The sequence below is a fragment of the Perca flavescens genome, chromosome 9 (genome assembly GCF_004354835.1).
Source record: "Perca flavescens isolate YP-PL-M2 chromosome 9, PFLA_1.0, whole genome shotgun sequence".
Taxonomy (NCBI): domain Eukaryota; kingdom Metazoa; phylum Chordata; class Actinopteri; order Perciformes; family Percidae; genus Perca; species Perca flavescens.
The window spans coordinates 12860554-12884421 of NC_041339.1; the positions used below are offsets into that span (position 1 = coordinate 12860554).

At 41.7% G+C, this 23868-nt stretch overlaps 1 protein-coding gene across 1 annotated transcript in view; it reads right to left on the reverse strand.

Annotated features, from left to right (window-relative positions):
• Window positions 1-5331: 5331 nt before the first annotated feature.
• ncanb (neurocan b) overlaps window positions 5332-23868 on the reverse strand; it is a 128622-nt gene continuing 110085 nt past the window's right edge. Inside the window, exons 13-16 of the mRNA XM_028587686.1 lie at window positions 22851-22933; window positions 22274-22418; window positions 12934-13116; window positions 5332-11627 (exon numbers count right to left, since the gene is read on the reverse strand). Coding sequence (XP_028443487.1) covers window positions 11497-11627; window positions 12934-13116; window positions 22274-22418; window positions 22851-22933 — 542 coding nt within the window. The 3' untranslated portion in view covers window positions 5332-11496. The remainder of the gene's footprint in view (window positions 11628-12933; window positions 13117-22273; window positions 22419-22850; window positions 22934-23868) is intronic.

Below are 23868 nucleotides of genomic sequence, written 5' to 3' on the forward strand. Positions count from 1 at the left end.
AGTTAATTGAAAGTGGTAACCATCTAATGTGCACTGTGGCTAATGAATGGGAGAGACTGCCCTGTCATCTATAGGTGCCTCTAAAGAAAAAGTTTGCTTTAGTTTTGGAAAAGATGAAGGAAAGGAAACAGCCTCAGCAGAAACACAAAGTCACAAGGAAGGACAGAGTGAAGGGCAGGCAGGGAAAGCAACACAGAGAATAAGACTAGTGGAAGAAAGATAGGTGGGAGAAAGTGGGTTTGAGGGAATAAAATGAAGGCAGAAAGATAAGATGAAAAGAGGGGAAAGGCAGAAAAACGGCTGGGATGGAGAGTACAGGGGAATGCAGGAAGACTAAAAGATATCTGGCCCTGCAACGGCATGCGGAAATTGACTGGTCAGTGAGCTATTGTGGTCCTGCAGGGGAGAGAAGGAATTGAGTGGCTCCTGAACTTTATCTCACCTCGGTCACAAACCCCCGTCCCACAACACCTACAGTACAATTCACTTCGTGGCTCGTGCACACTTTCATCTTTTAAGGAATTTCGAGTGACTTCCCTGAGGATGCCGCAGTAAAGAGGAAAACTGCTGCCTGCTTAGCGGCTAAATCCCACATCTTTCTTATTTAATATTTCACAAGCTCATTAGGCCTACTGCATCGCACTGCTGTTAAACAACCTGTCCAGAGAACAGTTGGGCCGCAGAAGAGTTCTGGAAATGTCGAGAGCAAAATAAAGAAGGCTTTTTTCGCCTTCCTGCTTTCAAGGTGTGGAAATCTAGTTGTGAAGAGACAAGTAGTCAGATCCTTAAAGTCAAGTATTAATACCACAATCATTGCAAATTTACAAGTAATAGTCTTGCATTCAAAAATGTAATCGGTAACATGTACTTTATCAACGATCAATGTCAGTCCATTTCAAGTTGCTACGCATTTTAATAATATGTCCTAAATTTCTCATGAGTTTGTCCGGTTGGATGAAAAACATGAACTGTGTTTAATTGTGTTTTCAACTGTGACTTATATTTGACTAACGTCACGTACGTAAGTTAACCAATGTGCTTATTTTAACCCAAACCACAATATTTTCCTAAACCTGACCAAGTGGTTTTGTTCCCTGAACCTAACCATACCCTGCATGTTGAAAAATTATACCAAAGGGGTACCGAGAGCGCTAAAAACGTGCCGCCAAGGGGTCCTAACCAAGAGGCGATGTTAAAAAAACTGTCTGGGCAATGGTGTCTATTTTGAAAATCATTCTAGATTTAGATCTAATCATTAAAAAAGAATGTTAAAAAGGTGTCTTTGACAGTACTGTCAAATTCCACCTTGCTAACTTTAGGGATATATGAACATAGCTAACAGCAGAGGCAGCCAGCCTCTTTATGCATGCTATGATTTTCTGCCACATAAGCATGACAACTCTGAGACAAATTGAGTCTCTTTACAAACAAAGACACTAAAGACATTTGCCCCATCTTTAAGGTTTTACATTGGATTGCACCTTCCACACTGTCATAACTGCAATGTTCATAATGCAGAATGAATGGGCAACTACCCGAGGGGACTGTGTTATACAATACAGACGTAGCAAGTTTGGGCAAGACAAACAGTCTTTCCTGTCAGAGCCACCCACTACTGGAATAGTCTCCCAATTGAATTAAGAGAGAGCAGTAACTACCTTGCCTTTAAACATTAACTTAAGAGATGGCTGAAAGCAAACCAACCTTGCAATCATGAGTAATCATACTACCTCATCTATGGCACTGCCTTTACATACTCTCATTGATTTTACATATATCTGCTACTTTTGTAATGTATTGTATTGTTTTGTGCTGTACTGTAGTGCTTGCTGAAGCATTGTATTGATAACATTAGGCCACTAATATGTAAGTACCTTCCCAGGGACTACAGATTAAAATAATGAGCTAACTCTGGCACATTTACATTGAGGTCCGAAACTGAAATGTTGATTATGTGCACTGTCCCTGGTAAATCAATAAATAATAGCTGTTAGATAAATGTAGTGGAGTAAAAAGTACAACGTCACTCTAAAATGTGGCTGGGTGGAAGTATAATGTTGCGAAAAAAGGAAATATTCAAAGTACCAGTACCTGAGAAAATGTACTTATTGACTTCCCACCACTTTTGAGGGATGTGCTAATGGCAGCTTTTCAAAGCTAGATTTCCAGATAGTCATGTTACAAAACACTGCACAGTGTACACACAGCTGGTAGAGCAAAATGGGAGATTGATGGTGTATGAAAGACCTGGCTCGGGCTGAACACACACGCATGCACGCACGCACGCACGAGCACACGCACACGCACGAGCACAAGCACAGACGCCTGTAAAAGAAGCTGTCAGTGAGCCGAGGCGGCGCCATCTGCAGCTGTCATTAGGACTAGCGTGAATGCAGATTCATGGGTGAAGCTATTCAACAACCTGGCCGCAATAAAGACGAGGAAGATAAACAGGGTTAAGATGCACATTCATCTTTTTTTGATTTGGATAAGCGGCTTGGTGTGTGTGTGTGTGTGTGTGTGTGTGTGTGTGTGTGTGTGTGTGTGGCTCTCGCCCGCATGCCTCTTATGTTTATGTGGGAGATAAAGACACACAGTAATTCTGGAAGGAAAACAGGCAGGGCGATGTCAGGGTTAAGTAAGGGACTGTGCGGCGTAAGATGATGCTAAACCCCTTGTTGCTTTTCATAATCTTCTTGAACTCTGGCAGCGTCATTAGGAGATAATGCAGGATAATACCAGAGATCCCCATCGATTGGCCATGCCTGCCAGATGAGACCGATATCGACCCAAGAACAATGTTATGATGAGCAGTCTTTTCGTGCCTGTAATTCATCTGTTTATCTCAAAGTTACAAGAATCAGGACAAATCTGGACTACGCTTTTAAGCCGTTTCATTGGTTATCATTAGAAAGTTGTGCAAGAAAGATCCATGGGTATGCTTATGTAAGCTTCACGGAAACTCCACTCAAGAGGCCACAAGTGCATGCTGGTCCTCGGGCCCCAAACAGTGCAGGGCTTAGGACACAATGTCAGTGATTGTTTGGAGCGTTGCTCCAAGTGGCTGTAACACATTTGGAACTTCTGCACAGCAACAGAGGAGAGCTGAGGGTCATTTGCAGCTGTAAATCTAAGAGAAACTCCCCGGTAAGCAGCCTTAATGAGCACTGTCCTTGGAACTCACCGAGCTGAGCGAAAAAACACCACTCATCCAGAACAGAGGGAGAGAATGTAAAAGAGATGCGATGTTCAGCGTGATTGATTGTCGACAGAAAACAGAACCCGACAGTTTGGCTTCTTCCGATGTTTCGGAATAATAATGATGAAATGAGCAAGTCACATATCAAAGGAGATGAGAGGAACGAGAGAAAGAGAGAGCGAGGCAGGGAGAAAGAGAGAGAGAAAGAGAGAGAGGAGGTTGTGTTTTTTTACAGGAGAGTGCTGTGAGGCAATGAAACCACCCATTGATAAGAGAGGACACTCATATTCAGTTCATCAGGGGAAGTTCAAGTGAAGGTCTCTGAGGTTAGACAGTACCACAGTAGGCGTATTCACAAACTATTCTCTGCCAAAACAGAATATCTTTTTCTTTCTTTCTCCCTCTGCCCTCCTTTCTCTTACCTTTGATCCCTCTCACTCATTCTGCATCCTCCTCCCTCTCCTTCTCTGCCTCCTACTCTTTTTCACTTGTGCCCTTGGAGACCTACTCTGTTGCTTAAACTCTCTGCAGCAGATTTTAAATATAAAAAAAAAAAAAAAAAAACAATGTGAGCAAAATGTTATTTGCGTTCTTGAAATCTTGGCTGTGGAGAAATGTTTTACCTAATCCAAAGAGATTTGGAAATGCATCTCCTTAACACACGAAGGTCAGAGAGGCGCAGATTGTTCTCCGACTACAGAATCAGCAGCTTAGAGCAAAACTGAACCTCATGTGTGGAGGAACGCGATGATAGCGAGAGAAGACACTTTTGAATGGCGGAGGGAAAATTGAATTTGCAAGTTAAGAGTAACAAACTCAATCATTCTATAGATGTGAGGAATAGACTGAGGAATAATGCTTTTGGCTAGTACACTGTGTTTCTTTTCCAGCACCTATTCATTTCAAATTTTAAAGGTCCTATGACATGCTGCTTTTTGGATGCTTTTATATAGACCTTAGTGGTCCCCTAATACTGTATCTGAAGTCTCTTTCCCGAAATTCAGCCTTGGTGCAGAATTACAGCCACTATAGCCAGTCCCACAATGAGCTTTCCTTAGGATGTGCCATTTCTGTGTCTGTAGCTATTGAGGAGGAGAGGGGGGGCAAGGTGGAGGGTGGGCGTGTGGCCTTGACCAACTGCCATGCTTTGCTTGTTTGCAAGTCATGATGTCTCTCTCTTTCTCATGGGTGGGCCAAATTCTCTGGGCGGGCAAAGCAGAGAAAGGGGAGGTAACCTTTCCCCTTATGATCTCATAAGGAGCAAGGTTCCAGATCGGCCCATCTGAGCTTTCATTTTCTCAAAGGCAGAGCAGGATACCCAGGGCTCGGTTTACACCTATCACCATTTCTAGCCACTGGGGGACCAGAGGCAGGCTGGGGGAACTCATATTAATGTTAAAAAACCTCATAAAGTGACATTTTCATGCCATGGGACCTTTAAAGTGCACTAATTAATACTTTATGTCTCTTGTGTTCAATCTGTACAAAAACCAGTGTAAACATGACAATTCACTGTTTTATGGGAGGTTACATGGTCTTGGCTATTTCTTGACTGGCAAAATTGTTTTGGTGTTGTTGTATGGATCAAACAAACAAGATATAAAGTGATATTTAATGAGCTTTAGAGGTGCTGCTACATTAGGTGTATTTTGTTACCTTTGCACAGAGCCAGGCTAGCTGCTTTTTCTGTTTAATGTATATTTGAAATTACTGTCTTGCATGTCCTCTGCTAAAGCACTGTGAAGCAATGTTAAGAAAAGCGCTGCACAGACACTATTATTAATAATAAAATCATTCAAAAAAAAAATCTAACTTTGGCAGCCCCTATGGGTTGTATGAAAAGTCACTGTGGCAATCAGCAACACAAACCATTGTATCATTTTTCATCCAAATAAACAACCGTGTGCCATCAGTATCATTTAAAGGAAGGTTTAATCACGTACAAAATTCTACACATACTGGCTTCAAATAAACTAAATGAACACAAATAATCACTCCAGCAAAGACAGTTAACGGATCCAAACAAGGGTTTCCTTTAATGGTCATTTGTCTTGTAAAGAATATAATACAATGACATGACTGAAATTCATAAGAACACACATCAATAAATATGGATAAATACTTGTGGACCACATTCACACAGCCGTAGACAGGCTCAGTTGGCGTTATATGTATCTAGATTCACAGCCGACATGAACACAGTGTAGCTGCAAACTGAAGTATTGTGCAGGGAACGGAGCCAAAAGAAGTGATATTTCCCTGTAGGGTAAAGAATCAGTGTGTGTCTCTGTTTGTCTGAATGCAGCAGTTCAAAACAGCAATGTGTGTGAGCAGAAGGGGAAAAACAGAAAGAGGGAGATGGGTTTGGGATCCACTGAGGCTGTATGAATATGGTCCAGAAAGGCTAAGCAAAACACACCCAGAGTCTAAATGGATTCAAAAAAAAAAAAAGAGAAGAAAATACCTCAGAGTATTTACATCACTGAGGAGAAAGAGTGTTTGTCATTGATTTCTGCTCTTCGCTTGTCTCTTTCATTTCTCATTCTCTCACTGTAACATCTTTCCATTCATACTTCCCAACCGAATGCAGCCGGTTTCTCGGCGATGATGAATTGTCTCAACTCAATATCAGACAGAGACGCAATGCCATACAAACACCACTAGGGGTGTACTCGTGCATCGGATGCAGAACAGCTGGAAAAAAAGAGTTTTGAAAGGTCTGATGAGAAGAAGATAATGGTACAAATCATGCAGAAGCAGCAGTGAGCCATGACAGTCCGTTTTCCATGTCATTTAGAAAACATCCAGCGGTCAGTCGGCGCTATTGTGCCGTCAATGCCATCGACGGACTTATTTGGAAACCAAGACAGACAGCTTAATCATGGAATCAATAGTCCGTCTGTGTGCCACTGAACCCAACAGCCTCTACCGCTCTCATCAGGTTGTCATTGCTGATGAGCACTGCATTTCAATGCATCACGTCATAAACAGTTGTTACAGTACAATTTTCTTTCACACGGTTTGCAAATAGGCCCACGCAGTCACACACGCTCCCACACACAGTCAAATGTCACTTATTTCTCTTGACAATACTGCTCTGCAGTGAACACAAGATGCATTTGTTAAGCATGTTCAGCTTACTACTACTTGTAACCTAGCGTTACCTCCAAGGACAGGGGCGTTTCATTCCACATTATTTTGTGAGGTTACAAGTTACGTAAAAGGTATTTAAAAGTTTTTAAGAGTCCGACAAGCACATCCATCACTCTAGTATTTCAGTGTGTATACTCTGATATATATACTATATCAGAGTGTGGGCTAACGTTAGTCGGCTCTGTCCTGCTCTATTTGGATTTAGGGAAGTTCACACTCCAGAAACCCTACGTTCACAATAAACAATAGTCCTGAAGCCTTTTCTTTTGTAATGTTAAAAGTCAAACACACTGTTTAAAAATGCAAATCCAAGTAGGCTATGCAAGCTAAACAGGGTCATGTTTGAATTAAATAAGAGTCTGACATTTTTCTTCAAAGCACAAAGGCTAAGAGCATCTTATCATCAACGGGCGTGGATGCTAACTTTTTGACTGCGACATGTTTAACCTGTAGCTTTAGTCTTTGCTTGCATGATATCATGTACGTAGATATCAACTGCATATTTAAGACACCTTTCACATGGAAGACATAGCAACAGTAACTAAGGGGGCTTTGAGAAAAGTCAATTACTGCTCTTGTTTTTGTATTATTAAATGCCTACCCTGTAATGCCTGTATTCATTTATATGCTTTGAAGGTACTTGCTTTTAACTTTGAGGTTTAATTAGCTTTTTTGTTGTTGTTTTATTATATTTAATTTCATACTTGGATATTAGGTCAGCCTTCTATAACCCCCTTTCAATCATTTTTTCCCTCTCACCTTCATTTTTGTTGTTGTGTTATGTTGTTTTTTTTTATGTGAAAGGAAAATATGATGTTGGTGTGTTTCTGAATGCTGCTTCAAACACTTGCTGTTGCCTTTGAGCACCCAACGTCAATTGCCAATGACTCGTTTGTATCACTTTTGTCCCACTGATTCAACCAGACACACACTTTCTTCACAACATACACAACTAATCTAAACAAGTTGTGCTTTTTTTGTAGACAGAGTGCAACCAAATTGCACAGCTAAAGTAAGAGCACACAGAGGTGTAAAGATTCACTCCCCTCAATCCCACTCATATCTCATCTCTGCCAAACTCCGCTGAGGACTTCAACTGGGAGCGAGGGGAATGACTCATTGTCACATGTCACATTTAGGATAGGTAGCTGAGCCTGAGGAGAGGCCTGCTGGCTTTGAAGACGTTCAATTGTTTGCTTGCCGCTCCCCCTCTCAGGCTGCTGAGACCAGATACAGCTGACAGTAACCTCTGTGAAGTCACTCTTTCACAATTAGGACACAAATTAAAAGGCTCGGTCCCTGAATGTCTGCCCACCCTCGGGGCTTCCACTAGAAAGACCAGCGGGGGACGGAGAGACGGGTGTGAGCCGAGGAGATGAAAAGAGGGAGTCAAGAGCGAAGAGAGACAAGACACTTCTGAAAGCGAGGGTCAATGTGTTTGAAATGTGAAGAAGAAAAGTATGTGTGTGAAAGTGTGTTTGTTTTTGCATGAATTTAATACTAAAAGCGTTATGTGAGAGGGTCGGAGAGAAGCTGTCAGAAAGTCTGGCACCTTCAGAAAACAGCGAGAGTGAGAAAAAACTTCCTAGAGGACGGACCAAAAACAAGCTGTCCCTTTACAGAGACAAAACACACACACACACACGCGCACGCACGAACACAAGTTGAACACAAATCTGTGTGTTTGTGCTAGGCCTAAAAATCTCTGCAGAGGCGAAGAAGACAGAAAAGCAGATTAAACATGACTTAAACAGATTATCTTTTCCTCACCTCAACATAGATCCGTTGGAATGTAATTTCATTTACTTGTCATCATTAATTCAATTTTGTCAAATCATGTCTCCTCGCTCTCTGTTCTCCGGCCCAAATTTTACTTTTTAGAAAGTTTTCAACTCCTGTCACACAGCTCAACATTTACACAGCTTATAATTACACTGTCTCTGGGCATCAACTCTGATCTGAATTACTGTGAGAGGGGCTTCTGTCTGCCCTTTCACTCAACCACCCGTGCTCGATCCATTTTCCCGTTGCAGCCTGACATCTAAGAAGAGACAGGGGTGTGACGGCTGTGACAGTTCTCTGGGTCTCCTGTCCGTCACCCTAAACCGTTCACTGGCTGTCCGTCAACCTAACCCTTCCCTTGTCATCGCGGCTCCGCTGTTCTGCAGATAATGCAACTTGTTAATTAGGCATGCAGCAGATTAATTAAACTGATACGGAGGTGTAGGTTCACTTTCCTTCTCCGTGCAGAGAGGAGTATTGTCCTTGCCAAGGTGAGAAGAGACAACAAAAGGCAGGGAATTAATGTGCACAGGATTGATTTTCTTACCTCATGCAGCTTTATATAACCTGATCATGCTTTAGTGTTTTTTTTTTTTTTTTTATAATATGGGTGAAAGGCTGCTAAAAAAAACAGCCTGAAAAAAGATCTGGTTGAAGTGAATTTAGGTGCTTCACTACTTTTAAATTGTTTAAAAAACAGCGAAAGCCAAAAAAAAGAATGTCGAGTGAGGAAGATAAACGAAAAGCACTGAAGCGAGAGGTGGTGAAGGAAAAACCAAGAACAAGAGGGGGAAACATAAAGGATAAAAGTGCTGGAGTCAGTGGACATAATCCCAGAAGCTCCAACCTCAAGTGCTGGCTTTAAAAAACACCAATTTACCCGGCAGGAAAATGGGAGGAAAAGAGAGCAAAGCGCTCGTTCTATCCGTCTCAATCCCCTCTTTAAAGCAGGACAAGTGGGAGGAGCGAACACAGGTGTGAGCAGCTGTGAGACTCGGTCTGCCCCAGAAATGGGAAGCTTTAATCTCTGCTGACCCTCTCTATCATCATCCTCTGGGACCTCAGCCACTGTCAACATCCTCAATCATAAACACACACACACACGCACACGCAACACACACACACACACACACACACACACACACACACACACACACACACACAAACTAGAGATCTCAGCATCTACGTGTCTTCTGCCTTATATTTATCCTGATTCACACACCTTTCATTCATCAACATGTAGTCTCTGCTAGTTTTTATGCCTGTTCCCCAACTCACCCTGGCCTTTCTCCTCTTATTATTTTGGTTTTACGGCCCCTAACTTTAATCTTTTCATTCGCTCTCATCGCTCCCTTCAGCAGTTGTTTTCAGCCAAATAAATTGTGATGAACTGAATGTATGCTACCTGCCCTGCTCAGTTAGCAAATAGCTGGTGAACACGCTGGAGCATTTAGCTTGCCAAAGGGCCAGATATTTAACTGATGAGTGAATACTGGACCTACATTTGTTTGGTGTCATGACACCAAGTGAATGCTAATGTTGCTCCATATCTGCTGGATGTGTAAATAGGCATCTGTTTGCTAACATGTTAGCCATAACAGCTAACAGCTACCAATGTTGGCGGGTACAAAGTGGCCAAAGAAATCAATTATTGCAGGTTAAAGACTTAACATTATTATTATTTAAAATAAAAAAATAAAAAATCAACCATTGGGGTAACACAAATCTTGTTTTAAGAACATGTCCTCATATATGAGCGACAAAGTCAAATGACCAATTTGGCAATGGCAAATGTATTACTTCCATTTTTGCTATTGGGATGCTAATGCTAATGAGAGAATTCTTTTATTTGTATTATTTATTATAATGGTCATTATTGAACAAAACACCAATGCTGTTGTTTTCTTCAAGAATTATATTTTTACTCTTTATACTAAAACAGGGATCTGTCCTATTTCATTATAATGACTATCTTCCTAGAAAAAAATCCTAACACAATATGGAAAAGCATGAAAACAAGTATTAAGTTAATTGCAGAATCAGTTTTGTTTTAGGAAAAGGTTTTGAAAGGCTGAAAGTCAAATTTGGAGATTTCTTTTTAATGACATGTTTTTTGTGTGTGTATTTGTCATATCTTGTGCTTGCTGGGACACATGAGGTTGCTACTGGATAGACACAACGTGCTCCGTCTCTCTCTGCGTCTGTCTGTGCCAGGCTGATGGCATCACTTCTCCTCATCAAACCCAAGACGTAAAAACTCTGTTAATGAGTGAGAGGAACTTTGCCGTGCTGCATCGCCTTCATTAATGCCCAGTGCACATTCTTACAGCCACGCGTACTGTAAAAAGAGGCAAAGCAAACGTGGGATTGCTGAGCTGAGTTGAGACAAAACTGACATCAAAGGCTCCGATTAACCCTGGAAAATGACAGGGATGGATGTCTGACACAAAAAGAGCTGTGTGAGATTGTTTTGACACTTCACTGAAAAGTGACTGATGACAGAATGTTGTGTGATGAAGCTGAATTAAGATGTGTTGTCCATTTTCCTCTGGGGGTTTAGCATCTGATCTAAAGTAACTGTCCCACACTGACGACAAGATACGATACGCTAACAATCAAATTATTCAATTACAACTGCCTCGGATTGACAGAAAAATCCATTTTAAACTGTTTCAGAATGACTCGCCTTAAGTCAAGTACAATGTCTCACAAAGAGCCAACCAGAAGCAGCAGAGTGAAGAAATAAATACTGAGTATTTGTAAAAAATAATATGTGTTCAACAGACAGAAGGCTCAAAGTCAACAACACGGATGATAACACGGATTGATACGGCGTTTTCATTGATGTCGTCCCTATTTATAGTTTGTACTAAACTGCTTCCCTCCGAAGAATGTTCGGTGTGGATCTCAAAGGTGTTTTTCATTTCTCCCCCCACCCCTTCAAAAACAGGTCAGCGTAGCCCCATGTTTCAGGTCATCGTTGAGCTCGGAGGGAGAGTAACTGGGTCGAGTTAGAGGATAGGTGGGAGTTAAGACGAGGAAGGAAAACAGAGAAAGGAAAGTAAAAAGAGTACAAAGGGATCTGTTATCGTCCCGGCGACGCCGGGCAGCACCTTGGCAGGCCTCGGAGTTGACTATGATACAGGCTGACTCGGGGAGCCAGGGAGTGGAGCGTAGGGCAGGGCAGTGCAGTGCAGAGAGTGGGCTTGGGCGGAGAGTTCTGAGCTGCAGGGTGGGAAGTAGTGTTTGGGGAGAGGGGGCGAGAGGAAGGGACGACAGGGAGACAGGCAAACCGCTGTTGGCAGCAGAGGAGAAAAAGGAAAGGACGTGGTGTTTTTTGTTGTTGTTTTTTTCTTTTTGGTTCAGACGTGGGCGTGGTTGTGGCCGTGCTCTCCTCCGTGGTGCCCTCTCTCTCTGTGGCCGTGCCTCTTGTGCTTCCTGCGCTCCCTCCTGCCCTGGTGGTGGTGGCGCCGGTAGCGGTGGGCTCGTCGAGCTGGCGGAGCAAACAGAGCGGGATAGGGAGACAGTGAGATAGGAAGAGATAGGTGAAATAGGAAAGGCCAGGTGATTTATTAGAGAAGTGAGTCAGAAAGAGTGGAAAAAAAACGATGTAAGAGGGCGATAAATCACTGACGAGCATCAGAAGCGTTCGCAGGGAGTTAAGCGCAGGTAAGAGACGAGAGAAAAGGGATTTAAAAAAAAGCAGCTCTCTGCAGAAGGGTTAGCTGTTTCCACCACACTGAGGGAATCTGTTTTATCTGACATTCAGTAGACCGGGAGCCCGTAGCAAGAGCACACTAAGCTAGCCACCCACTCACAGCCTCAGTATAAGCTCGCTCCTGGGGTGTACTGCTAAATTAGGTTGCTCTGTCCCTTTTCTGGATTTTGCCAACAAAGACATGTCATCTGCAATGAATGATAACGACATCATAACTCTGGGCCATAAAAAAAACAACTCTGTGTAAAGATAAAGAAAAAGAAAGGAAAAATAATTCTTTATCGCTTTCATCAGAAGCTACATTATTTCAGTATTTCATCATTACTGTCACATTGTGAGCTGAGTGAAATGAAATACAAGGGACAGTTTGCTGAATATTGAAGAAGCAAGATTATTACGCTGAAATGTTGGGACATTTATTCTGTCAACTCAGTCATAGTCGGAGTGAGTCCTTTTAAAATGATTGTAGATAATAATAAATAATAAAGTTTATTTTAAGGCTCAAAGGAGATCAGATGTGTGAACGCTGCACAATGAAAGACTGATTTTAGATGCTAAACTGCGCTAAAATAAGAGGTGGCTTCAAATGTGATCATTTCACTCAAAAGCTCCATGAGAATGAATATGGAAATACTTGCTGCACTAAAAATGTCATATTTCAGTCCGGTTGAACATTTTTTTGTTTTTAGCACACATCCTTTGTATTTAATAAAATGGTCAAACGGTTGCAAATCATTTGTTTTGAAAAGTCTAAAAAAGAAAGAAAGTGTAAAGCACTTCAAAGGAGACCCTACTACTTCTAAGTAAGCCCAGGGGGTTTCATTCATACGGCAACTACAGTAATCTTTTTGCTTGCAATTATTAATAATGAGAGCAGGGATGGCGAGCCTGAATGCGACAGCAATGGTGACAGCACATCCTGAGGGCAGTTAATGAAGGTGGTTCGTCTTATGGACCTATACTGGCATGCTAAAAATAATAAAATGTAAATGTGAAAATGACCTAACAAATGGAAATACTGCTTTAAGTCTTGTTGTCTGCCCTCCCACTCTGTGTGAAAACACTGTTGTGTAAAACTCACATTTTATGCAGATGATTTTAGGCCGGTCCCATTTGCCGTTGGCACGACACTTAGCCGTGGGCACGTGGCGCTGCAGGAAGCCGTCGGCGCACTGGTAGCGTGCGACAGAGTGGATGTCATAGTGGGAACGCTTCCGACCAATCAGGAAGGCATTATCCACCGTGGGTGGGGCTCCGCAAAGCACTGGAGGGGAAAGAAAAGAGACGGCACAGAATATTAATCAGATCGTCCACTTCTGTTTATCTTCATATCCTCCTGTGTGATAAATATATATCCAATAATAATGACTTCCGCCTGAGTTCACCTTATCAGAGTGCATGATTTCAACAGTTAATTAAATGTCTCTACTGGTTTCTGCATTCAGTGTGTATCCTGACTTCTGATTTGAAGGCACACGTACATCTCTTAGAAAACCACTTACAGCACTAACATGAAAATGTGGATTTAGTGTCTGCAGGACAGCCGGTCTGTCCAAGTCTCTGAGTGAGTGGGCGGCTGTCAAACAGTGAGTGATTCAGACAGAAAGAAGTAGAATCCGAAAAATGTTTACATAAGCTGAGATGGAAAGAGGACTGACACGCCGGTCAGAGACTGACAGGATGGACAAGCCTCAAACAACTTCACAGGTATTTTAAGTCTCCTGTCAGAGGGTGCCAGTCTCTCCCGTGGTGGAGGCAGCCGAGTCCCTACATGGCAGATCTGCCTCTCAACAAAAGCCTCTTTCCGACCAAGTAATTACAGGAACAGTCCCATTTTAAACAGTTCTACTAACTACTCTCCCCCAAAACCGGTTTTCCCATTTGCATTCACACTGGCCAAGTGGCCATAAGGACTGACCTTTTGTTATTATAATCAGCCGTCTAACCACCACTATGCGGAAAAGGGAAAAGACCCTGACCTGAAGTAGGAGCGAAAGAGTTACAGGAACTGTGGCCAGAGGAACGTAATAATCCCCAAATTGGTCCAGTCGGAACAGGAGAAAAAAAGGGTTTTAGGAACGTTAATCTTCTGCAAAAATCCCTCCAGTCGGAAAGTGGCTATAATGTCCTTCCCCTATTAGTTCCTGCTGAAACGGCTAGAGTATTCACACAAAAGACACTGGAGTCTGATGTCATATTTACACGGAAAATAATTTAGTTTTTTTGTTTTACTATCTTCTAAATGTTTATCAGATCTAAAACAAGTCACAGCCTGAGCTCCTTTCAGAGAGAAAACTACTATAGGGGCTAAGGTTGTGAAAGTTTGTTTGAGGTGTCATTAACTCTGATGAAAGGTTTAATGCCACATTTACAGTGTAATGTGTTGTGGATGGAAGGGGCAAAAAGCACTTTTCTTCTCACTAGAGACGATCACACACTCAACACAAATGGAAAGCTAAAAGGTAGTTTTCCATTAGCCCTAACCTATGTACACTGTTGAATGATTTCTCGCAGCAAGGCAAGCAAGGTCAGAATGTATTGAAGTATGGATAAAAGAAAATGTCACTAAACTCAGAAAAAGGATATGGAGCCGTGATTTTATGGGAGACGCTTTAAGACAGAAAAGGCCTTTTGTAGAATAAAACCTGAATAGTGGGGCTGCTACCGAGAGAGGAACTAGATCTCTTAGAAAAATTTACTTTTCAAAATACTCCAACGCTGCTTCTCAATCTTTTAAGCAGTGACTTAAACCGTTGAGTGTAGATTTTTGTTAAACCACTGATTGTTTGAGACTAAACATTCAGCCACTCCTGGTATCTGCATGTGTCTATAGCAGATGAGTCACACACACTGTGTCAGAACAAGCATTTTTCTTACATGATGAGATTATAGAAACTATGTATATACTGTAATATCTACACCCTCTCCTTCTGTGGGTTGCTTTCTGTGTACAGGCCGGTTTTGAAAGTTCAGACTAAGTACCCAATACACTCAAGACGGTGGGTATAGTTAATGCAGCAATAATCAATAGTTTTATATCAATAATGGATCACATGTAATGTGAAATCTGTCAAATAATATAGCTGGCGAGAGTGGAGTAAGGTTGCTAAGTCTGTGATTTGCAAAGCTGAGAGAAAGCAAACCATTCAAATATGCCGTCTTTGAAAGCAAGAAGCAAAAATTACGTTAATTTAAAGTGTCTGGATTATAACTTGGAAAAAGAACAAAGGTAGAAGTTTAAAAGGGACAAGTGTGGATGAAGAGATGGAAAATGAAAGAGATGGAGAAGAAAGACTAGCTGAAGAGAAGAGGGGATTTACTTGTGCGTAGGAAAAAGGAGTGGACATTTTAAAAGTTTTCATAGCACAGTACGGTCTGTATCCAAATGGAAAATCTAGAATGAAGAATGCACATTACTGCTTGTACGTACATATGGCATAGGTGTTGTAATTTCCAGCATCTGATTTTAACTTTAGTGTAGCCGACATTAGAAGCTAAGAAGTTACTCCTTCTTTAGCTGTATACTTGAAAGCAGCATGTTTCTAGAGGTATTTTCCTGTGTGCCTGTGTCTGTGCTGCAGGGGGGGGGGGGGGTCAGTGGGAGTTGGTGGCATGGGGAGAGCTGCAGACAGTGAGATGCTGGTTCCTCTCAGCACTCCTCCATAGCCTCAAAGCATCCGCACACCTACTGGCAGCACTGTTAGAATGAATCAGAGAGACATGAAAGTGTGTGTGTGCATTCTCACTGAAATACTTCTGGGAGCAAAGTCTCACATGGAAACAGTAGATATGGATTCTTGCTGATTAAATGACAAACTGCAGGAGTTGTTTGTGTGGATGTTTGCTGAGGTGCCACTGACAGCCCAGACCACCTGGCAGATAGAAAGGCAGAAAATGGTGATGTTTTGGAGTGCCATGCAGTACAAAATACTTAGAATGCAATATGCCATATACTATGGCGTGTCTTTACCTTCTGAAGTATATCTGCAAACAAGGGATAAAACTGCAACTGCAAGTTTTTTTTTTTTTTAACCTTTATTTAACCAGGAAGAAACTCGTTGAGATTAAAAATCTCTTTTTCAAGAGTGTCCTGGCCAAGGCAGGCAGCAGTTCAACCACACAAACATGCCAATACAAAATACACAAAAACACTAAGAACATAAAACAACTGAAACAGCAAATCCCTCAGAGTCAACCAGAATACTAAACACATCAGGTAAAACATCTACAGCCAGATGTCATTCCATCAAAGTCAAACAACATCCTCTTAAAAGCGATCAATAAGACCAGTTTAGGAAGTTTCATGGATTTCTGTAACTTGTTCCAGGCAGAGGGAGCAGCAAACTTAAATGCCTTTTTCCCTGCTCAGTTCTAACCTTTGGAACAGACAGAAGGAAAAGATCCTGGGAACGAAGATTGTAAGTCCCAGTACTGTTTACATTGATATAGGTCAGAAGGTAGGATGGAAGGAGACCTAAAATAGCCTTGTATATGAGAGTATGCCAGTGTTGCATTATGTTGTAAAATATAGGAATAGAGAGAAAGACAAAAATGATATTGAAGATTTCTACAAACTTTATTGAAATCACAGAGCAAACTAACGCTCTTTTCACAGCACACATTTTAAATGGGTTTGAACAAAAAAAAGAACGAGATCCAGGGTACAAAGGGCTGAAATGGGTTTCCTCAGGAGGGTGGCTGGCGTCTCCCTTAGAGATAGGGTGAGAAGCTCAGTCAACCGTGAGGAGCTCGGAGTAGAGCCGCTGCTCCTTTGCGTCGAAAGGAGCCAGTTGAGGTGGTTCGGGCATCTGGTAAGGATGTCCCCTGGGTGCCACCCTAGGGAGGTGTTCCAGGCACGTCCAGCTGGGAGGAGGCCTCAGGGAAGACTAGGTGGAGGGATTATATCTCCACACAGGCCTGGGAACGCCTCAGGATCCCCCAGTCAGAGCAGGTTAATGTGGCTCGGGAAAGGGAAGTTTGGGGTCCCCTGCTGGAGCTGCTGCCCCCGCGACCCGACCCCGGAGAAGCGGACGAAGATGGATGGATGGATGGATGGATAAACAAAAAAAAGCACAGGTGTCACCATTAACATTAAAGGTCCTTTATTGTGCTCATTTTCAGATTCATACTTATATTTTGGGGTTATACACGCTCCATTTTAGCGCCTGTCTCATTAAGGCCCTCCCCCCTCCCAAAAATCCCAGTCTGCTCGGACTGGTCAGCGTTTCTGGATCTATGTAATGAATCAAAATCTCTACAGAGAATGTTTTGTCAAAGATTTATGCGAGCCAGTGAGCAGTGTAGTGCGGTGAGAGAGAGAGAGAGAGAGCAGCTCCTTGGAGGTCTCCTGGCTCGTGGACTTCTGCTGTGTCCCTGCACACACCTCCCTGAGGAGGACGTAACTATCTGTAGCAGCGATGTCTACAAAATGACAAGACAAGGTCCCTGTGGGGAAGTCTGTGGCTGCTCAGGTGGGGTTGGTGAAGTGAACCTTCATCTCCTCCTTCCTTCTCTTCCTGTTTGTGACCGGACAGATTCATCTTCAGCACTAAACACAAATCAACATAAGGATTAATATTATATAGGGAATATAGCATATATACTAACATATATATATATATATATATATATATATATATATATATATATATATATATATATATATATATATATATATAAAGGGCTGTCAAAATGAACGTGATACTGTAATAACGAGTTAACGCAAATTCCTTTTAATGGCACACATTTTTTTGACGCTCGATTAACGCACACACGTTCTGTCATTTGGGCCTTGGTCCGCTCCGTAGTTTGGGAATTCAGGAAGCGATGCAGCAATAACGTTGTGGATGGCTAGCAGAAACCGTAAAGTGGTCCGTGATAACATCCAGGGGAAACCTGCCATCCGCTGTCTGGCTCGCTGCGGCGGAGTGAAGCTCGCCTCCGGTCTGATCTACGAGGAGACCCGTGCTGTTTTGAAGGTGTTCCTGGAGAACGTGATCCGTAATGCCGTCACCTAACACGGAGCACGCCGAGAGGAAGGCAGTTCCTGCCATGGATGTGGTGTAGGCTTTGAAGAGGCCGGGCCGCACCCTGTAGGGCTTCAGAAGGTTAAACCTGATCCTGAATCACACACAAAAAACCTCTTTTAAGAGCCACGCCCTTAATCTAAAGAGAGACTTCCCGTTCTAAATAACAGGCTTTTTTACTTACTTAACCTCCTAGCGCAGAAATGGATAGTGGAAAGGGTCTTTGTGAATGGCAGGTTCAGTTTCAAAGTCCTTCCAGATGGTTTTCTCGAGAAGACTAAAGTACGTCAAGTCTGAAATACCACTTTTAAAAGTACATTTATAACGGTAACAGTTAAGAAATGCGTGATTAATTTGAAATCAATCACGAGTTAACTATAGACAATCATGCGAATAAAGGGGGTTATGATCGATTGACAGCCCTAATATATATCCTGTTAATGAGTTGTGCCTCAATTAAACACAGGGGGAGTGTGTGCACTATTTCAGCACAAACACTCCACTGTGGCTTCCTCACACACAGGTGAACCGGTCTTTTCCCTCAGTCCGTTCTGAACTACAATGTCAATTGCTTGTGCATTGTGGGATTGTGTGTACACCAAACATGCACGCTAGCTGGTTGGGTAATTCATATAGAAATACAAATTGTTTTCCCCCTTTCTTTCAAAGTACATTACACCAATGGCAGTTTTACTCGACACAGTGTGTATCTAGCAATGATTACATTACACACCAGTGGACACATCAACTGCTAAAGGCACTGACGGCAGCCTATCATCTCCCAAAGCACTCTGAGAGCGCGCTGAGTATGTCATGCAGAATTAGATTTCCTGTCTCCGTACATACCCATCCAAAATAATGGAACAATTTCATAATACTTACATGTTCTGTTGTAGGCAATTTCCCTCTCGTCCTCACTGGAAGAACTCAGAGGAGGAAGAATACGCAACTCTCTCGTTACTTGAATTCAAATGTAAGTGTAAAACTTGTAAAGGTTTTTTTTTGTATTCATCCTTCCTTATACAAGGATGATCCAGCAATGAAATACTGATTTTAAATGTACCAACTACTCTATTTAAATCTACAAAATGTATTGTTCATCAATATAATAGGTTAAAAGCCACCACAGATAAAAAGCTCTCCCTTTATATATTCTTATTTGGGAAGATTCTGTATTCTGAATGGCTTACAGTATAGAGTTAACATGATGTTTTAAATATCTAAAAACATTTGAAGACAAAACCACAGCTGTTAGCCTACATTTTCTGCATCTTTATGCAGATATTAAGCTGGCTAAGTAGCTCAAGGTAAAGACTTTTTGTAGGAAATCAACAGGTTTAACAAGGTTCACTATATGATGTGTGATTCAACATTATGGGCTTGTGTGAGTGGGTTTTAAAAGTAATATGTGGGATGAGGCTGGCTCTCTTTTATCTGAACATCTTCTCATCAGATGACAGTCTCACCTTGTTTCAGTTATATGTCAAAACTATCGTCACCATCTGCATGACACATCACCCTGACTGGGCTCACACGCTGCTGTTATCGCTCCATCAAGCCCAGGGCTTGCTGATGAACAGACAAACAGATCCCAGGAGCTGTGAGCAGTAGAAAGCGGGGCAGAGAATACTCAGCATGGAGCTGACAAACTCCACTTATAAGACAAGACATTACATGGGGTTACTGAGAGTGAAAAAAGAGGCTGGCGGGGAGGCGGGGAGAAGATGAAAAGACGCTGGTGATTGCAACTGACTGATTAAGGTCAGAGGTGGGCTAGACGCTGGGGACTTGTGACAGTGTGCATCAAAGGTGGTGCAACACCTTGCTTGTGAGGGAAATACCTTTCCTTTCATGCAAGGATAGAACTTGGTGTTTCAGGAGACGTGCTGTGCCTGGGGCCTTAGAAGTACACTCTCTACGCTTCTGTCCTCTGATGACAAACCATCTGTTAAAGCACAATGATTTGCTTAAATTAACATAATGACCATCAGTAAGGCCTTAAGGGCTTTTATGTTAAGGCTCATCTAATATTCAGTGATAAAGTGGGTCGATTAGGGAAGCTATTTCATTAGTTCTATTATATAGGTCAAACACACCCAGTAGGGGCAACCCCATAGCTTTGGGGTTAAGATGACAACAATGTTGACAATGAACCGTAATGTCCGAAATTTCTCTCCTTCCCCAAATACTTTAAACCTACCCAGTAGAAGATTCTTTTTAATAGCTGACTATTACCGTCATCGACTGTCAACATATGCACAGAGCAAGACGGTATTATTTGGATAATCCCACATTTATCAAAGTGAGAATTACATTTAAAGTGCTCATATTATGCTTTTTCCCTTTCCTTTATTGCGTTGTATATCTTTTTTGTGCACGTTATAAGTTTACAAAGTGAAAAAGCCCAAAGTCCACCCCAAAGGGACTTACCATCTCCAACAGAAAACACTGTTCACAAACTGCTCCAAACAGCTCTATTGTAGTCCAGCCTTTACTTCCGTGACAAACGTTTGTAACACTTTGTAACACACGTTATAATGCTCACCTAGCTGCTAGCATGGCACGCCCTCATACTCTGCTTCTGACTAGCTAGTAGTCCTTACTTCGTTACTGCACATGTGCAACTCCCAACAAAGATGGGATAGAAGTGAGATGTCTCACTCTGTAGTTAAAATGGAGAGCTCAACACACAGGGTGAAAAGAGGAGCTGCAGCAATGTGCAGTTCAACAAAAATATGGTGTTTTTTGAAAATTAAACCATGTAAACCTATTCTAATATAACCTCTCAATACAATTATGAACCTGAAAATGAGCAAAATATAATATAATATGTAATATATAATATAAGGATGCTTTAAAGAGTTTGGAGTAAAAAAGTTCTTTGCTGAAAGAGAAGAATAACAACAAATACTGAGCAACCTTGCACCTACTTACAGCAAAGTGTAGGAGTAACCTTTAAGAGCAGCTCTCAAGTGATCACATGTTTGATGAAGTGTACGCTCAGAGTAGTGATGTTATATCTGCAATAAATCGTTGCTTTTAAACGACTCTTAAAGAAGAAAAAGTTAACCCGATTCGCAAGCGGGGGCGATTAACAAAGTTGTTTAATTATTACACTAATAAAGCTAAGAGAGAGCTTGTGGTACATAGCGAACTCGCTGGGTAAAAATACATTGCAAATAAAATGAATCCAAACTTTTTCTTGGTTTTTGAACCCCTGATAAATGCAATAAAATCCCATCCTATTAAATATTCAAATATCTTGCAAATAGGTGGCTAAAAGTACCATATTCTTATTTACACACATTGCTTCAGATAACCAATGATGTTTTGTAAAATCACTCCAAACCATGTCTCAAAAAATGTGTGTGCACCTCTGTTCTGTACGGCAGTAATCTGTGATCTATGATATTTAGCTTTTACTCTTAAACTTGTAAGTGAAGGATTTTTACCTCCACACGCCTACAGCTAAAACCGAACGGCGACCAGTGGCTTCTTTTGTCCCTGTATTTCTCTTAACCTGCCTCTTTTTATCGGCCATAAGCCTGACCTGTATGCAAATGTGTGGCAAAAAATAGGTTTTAATAGGCTCTCAGTGGAACATGTTGTGGCTTAACTCGAGCGCCAAGAAGGGGCAGCTGCAACAGGGGACGGGAAGCGGAGGTATTGCCGTATGTAGGAACTTAACAAACCAATACGTTTGCTCACCTCGTTTTGCTGAGTTTAAGTTTCCCGAACAAGCAGAAAGTACATTGTGCCTCACTTCACCTTAGTAAAACAGAACATTTGTCAGAGGAAATGGAAATGTGGTATGAGTAGTACGTGGAGAACTTTTTAAAGTCGTGCTGGCGGATGATGAGAGATGGAAGAACGAGCGCCGGTGAGCAGTAATGAGTGTGAATCTGAAGTACACTGACTGATTGAAGAGTTTCGGTGCTAATCTCTTCCGCTGCACAGAGATGAGTTTAATGTTAAGTATGACATAGCCAGGATGTTCCCCTGAAGGTACATGTGCTGTCAGAAACAACACTTGTGAGCTGCTTCACATGAAACTTTACGTTTTACGTTTTAAGAATATTTTGTCATCTTTCTTCACTTTCTATGATTCTTTATAGGATTTCCGACTTAAGATCTGACAGCACAGTGAGCTTGTTTCTCCTTTACCATTTTTCTCAATCTCACTCTGCCTTCTTCTGTCCGATATCTCATCGTCTCACTCTTTAAATCTGATGTCTCCTAGCAAGCCTCTTCCTTTTTTTCCAGTGTTACTCTTTTACATCCTGTTATTTTCTGCCTCCTTACCTCTCTGTAAGTCATCTTAATCACCTGTTGAAGCGTATGCCACCCTCTCCTCTCCTCTCCTCTCCTCTCCTCTCCTCTCCTCTCGGTTCTCACCTGTCCCCTTCTTGCAGACGTAGGGCAGGTTGTAGTTGCAAGGCACGTCATTCCATTTGCCATTCTCATGAGCAATCATAACCACGCAGTCTTCTCCTCCAGCAAAGAAGTTGTCTGGCTGGTTTTCACGCCAGTTCTCATATTGCTGCATACACATGCACAGAAAACAGACACAAAGTTAGACAAACAGATCGGTGTCTTTTTTTCGGTGTCTCCAATTAAACTTACTTTTCTTGGCATGAGGCACTAGTCACTGATTAAACTACTCTGTGTCTACTTTTTCACAAAAATCAATTATGCGCAGAACATTATTTTTCATGTTCTCCTTTTCACGTTGTGATGTTTCTGTATGTAACGGTGGAAGATTAGAATACAACTCTTAATGGCACAAAAAAGTGCATCCTGTGCATGCTGAACTCATTACTAGATAAAGCTGTACAGCAAAAGCAAACTCTGGTTCAGGATGTTTCCAGCTGCGATACTGAGCATCCATATGTACATAGTTTCTCTAGGGCCTTAAACTCCACTGGGATCGACAGCTGACTAAGTGACGAAGCAGACACAACTAGTTCCTCACCAGGTCCATCTTGTCAGTCCACTGAAAGTCGTCCTCCACTGTGCGATCATTTAACCCGATCCAGGTGTTGTCATGGCTTAGACCTGAGTAGGAGGTAACAGAGGAAATGAATACAGAGAAAGAAAACAAGCATGCATCCAGTACACAAACAACAGACCAAGTAATAGCAGCTAAAAACATAATACAAATCTAATACAAACAGAAAAAGTATGGGTCTGGAAACTTTGTATAAATGTGAGTTAACACCTCTCTGGCACAGTCTCAACAAAAAGAAAGTGTCTTTCACAGAGGTATTAGTCTGGTTTCCATCCAAATGTAGCCTGAATTTTAACCACATTTCTAAATAATCGGCAAAAGAAAATGCAAATGCATTTCCATCCACTACTGTTGGGTGAATATTAAGAGTTGAGCACATTTTGTTTTTATCGATACACCAACATTTTTTCACCTCAGTCAAGTTGACATTTTTTAAAATCCGATATTACAACTTTTTTGTTTCTCGAATTTACAGCGTTTCCTCTTCGTGTTTTTGAATGTGCAAATTGAAAATGCCTTTAAAATAAGTGAATGGAAACACAGTTGTTTGGTATTGCAATAGATTTCACAATACTGTGTCCAACCATTTTATTGTATTTCCTGACACTGCATTTCTCTGTGGGTACGAAAGCAACCATGTCTGGAAAATAGGGGTTTAATTCCCTTTAATGCATTAGAAATGTATGCACTCATGGTGCTAACACATATTCAATTAAATTATCCATTAGGTAGAATAGGTTGGGTCATAGAGATTAGCGTTAAAATAAGAATTAAGCTCCAAAAATGCTCATATACTTCCCAAAATGCTTTCTGAAATTTTACATTAGCCCAACTGTGCATAGTGAATGCTCACAACTTTTAGATTCCACACCCCCAGTTGGTAACATAGGCATTATCTTATAAAAGCCAAGACAATGACCCCAGATGACATCAGCCTCCTCCAGAGTCACAGAAAACATGATACTGTTTGCTCAGGTTGAGT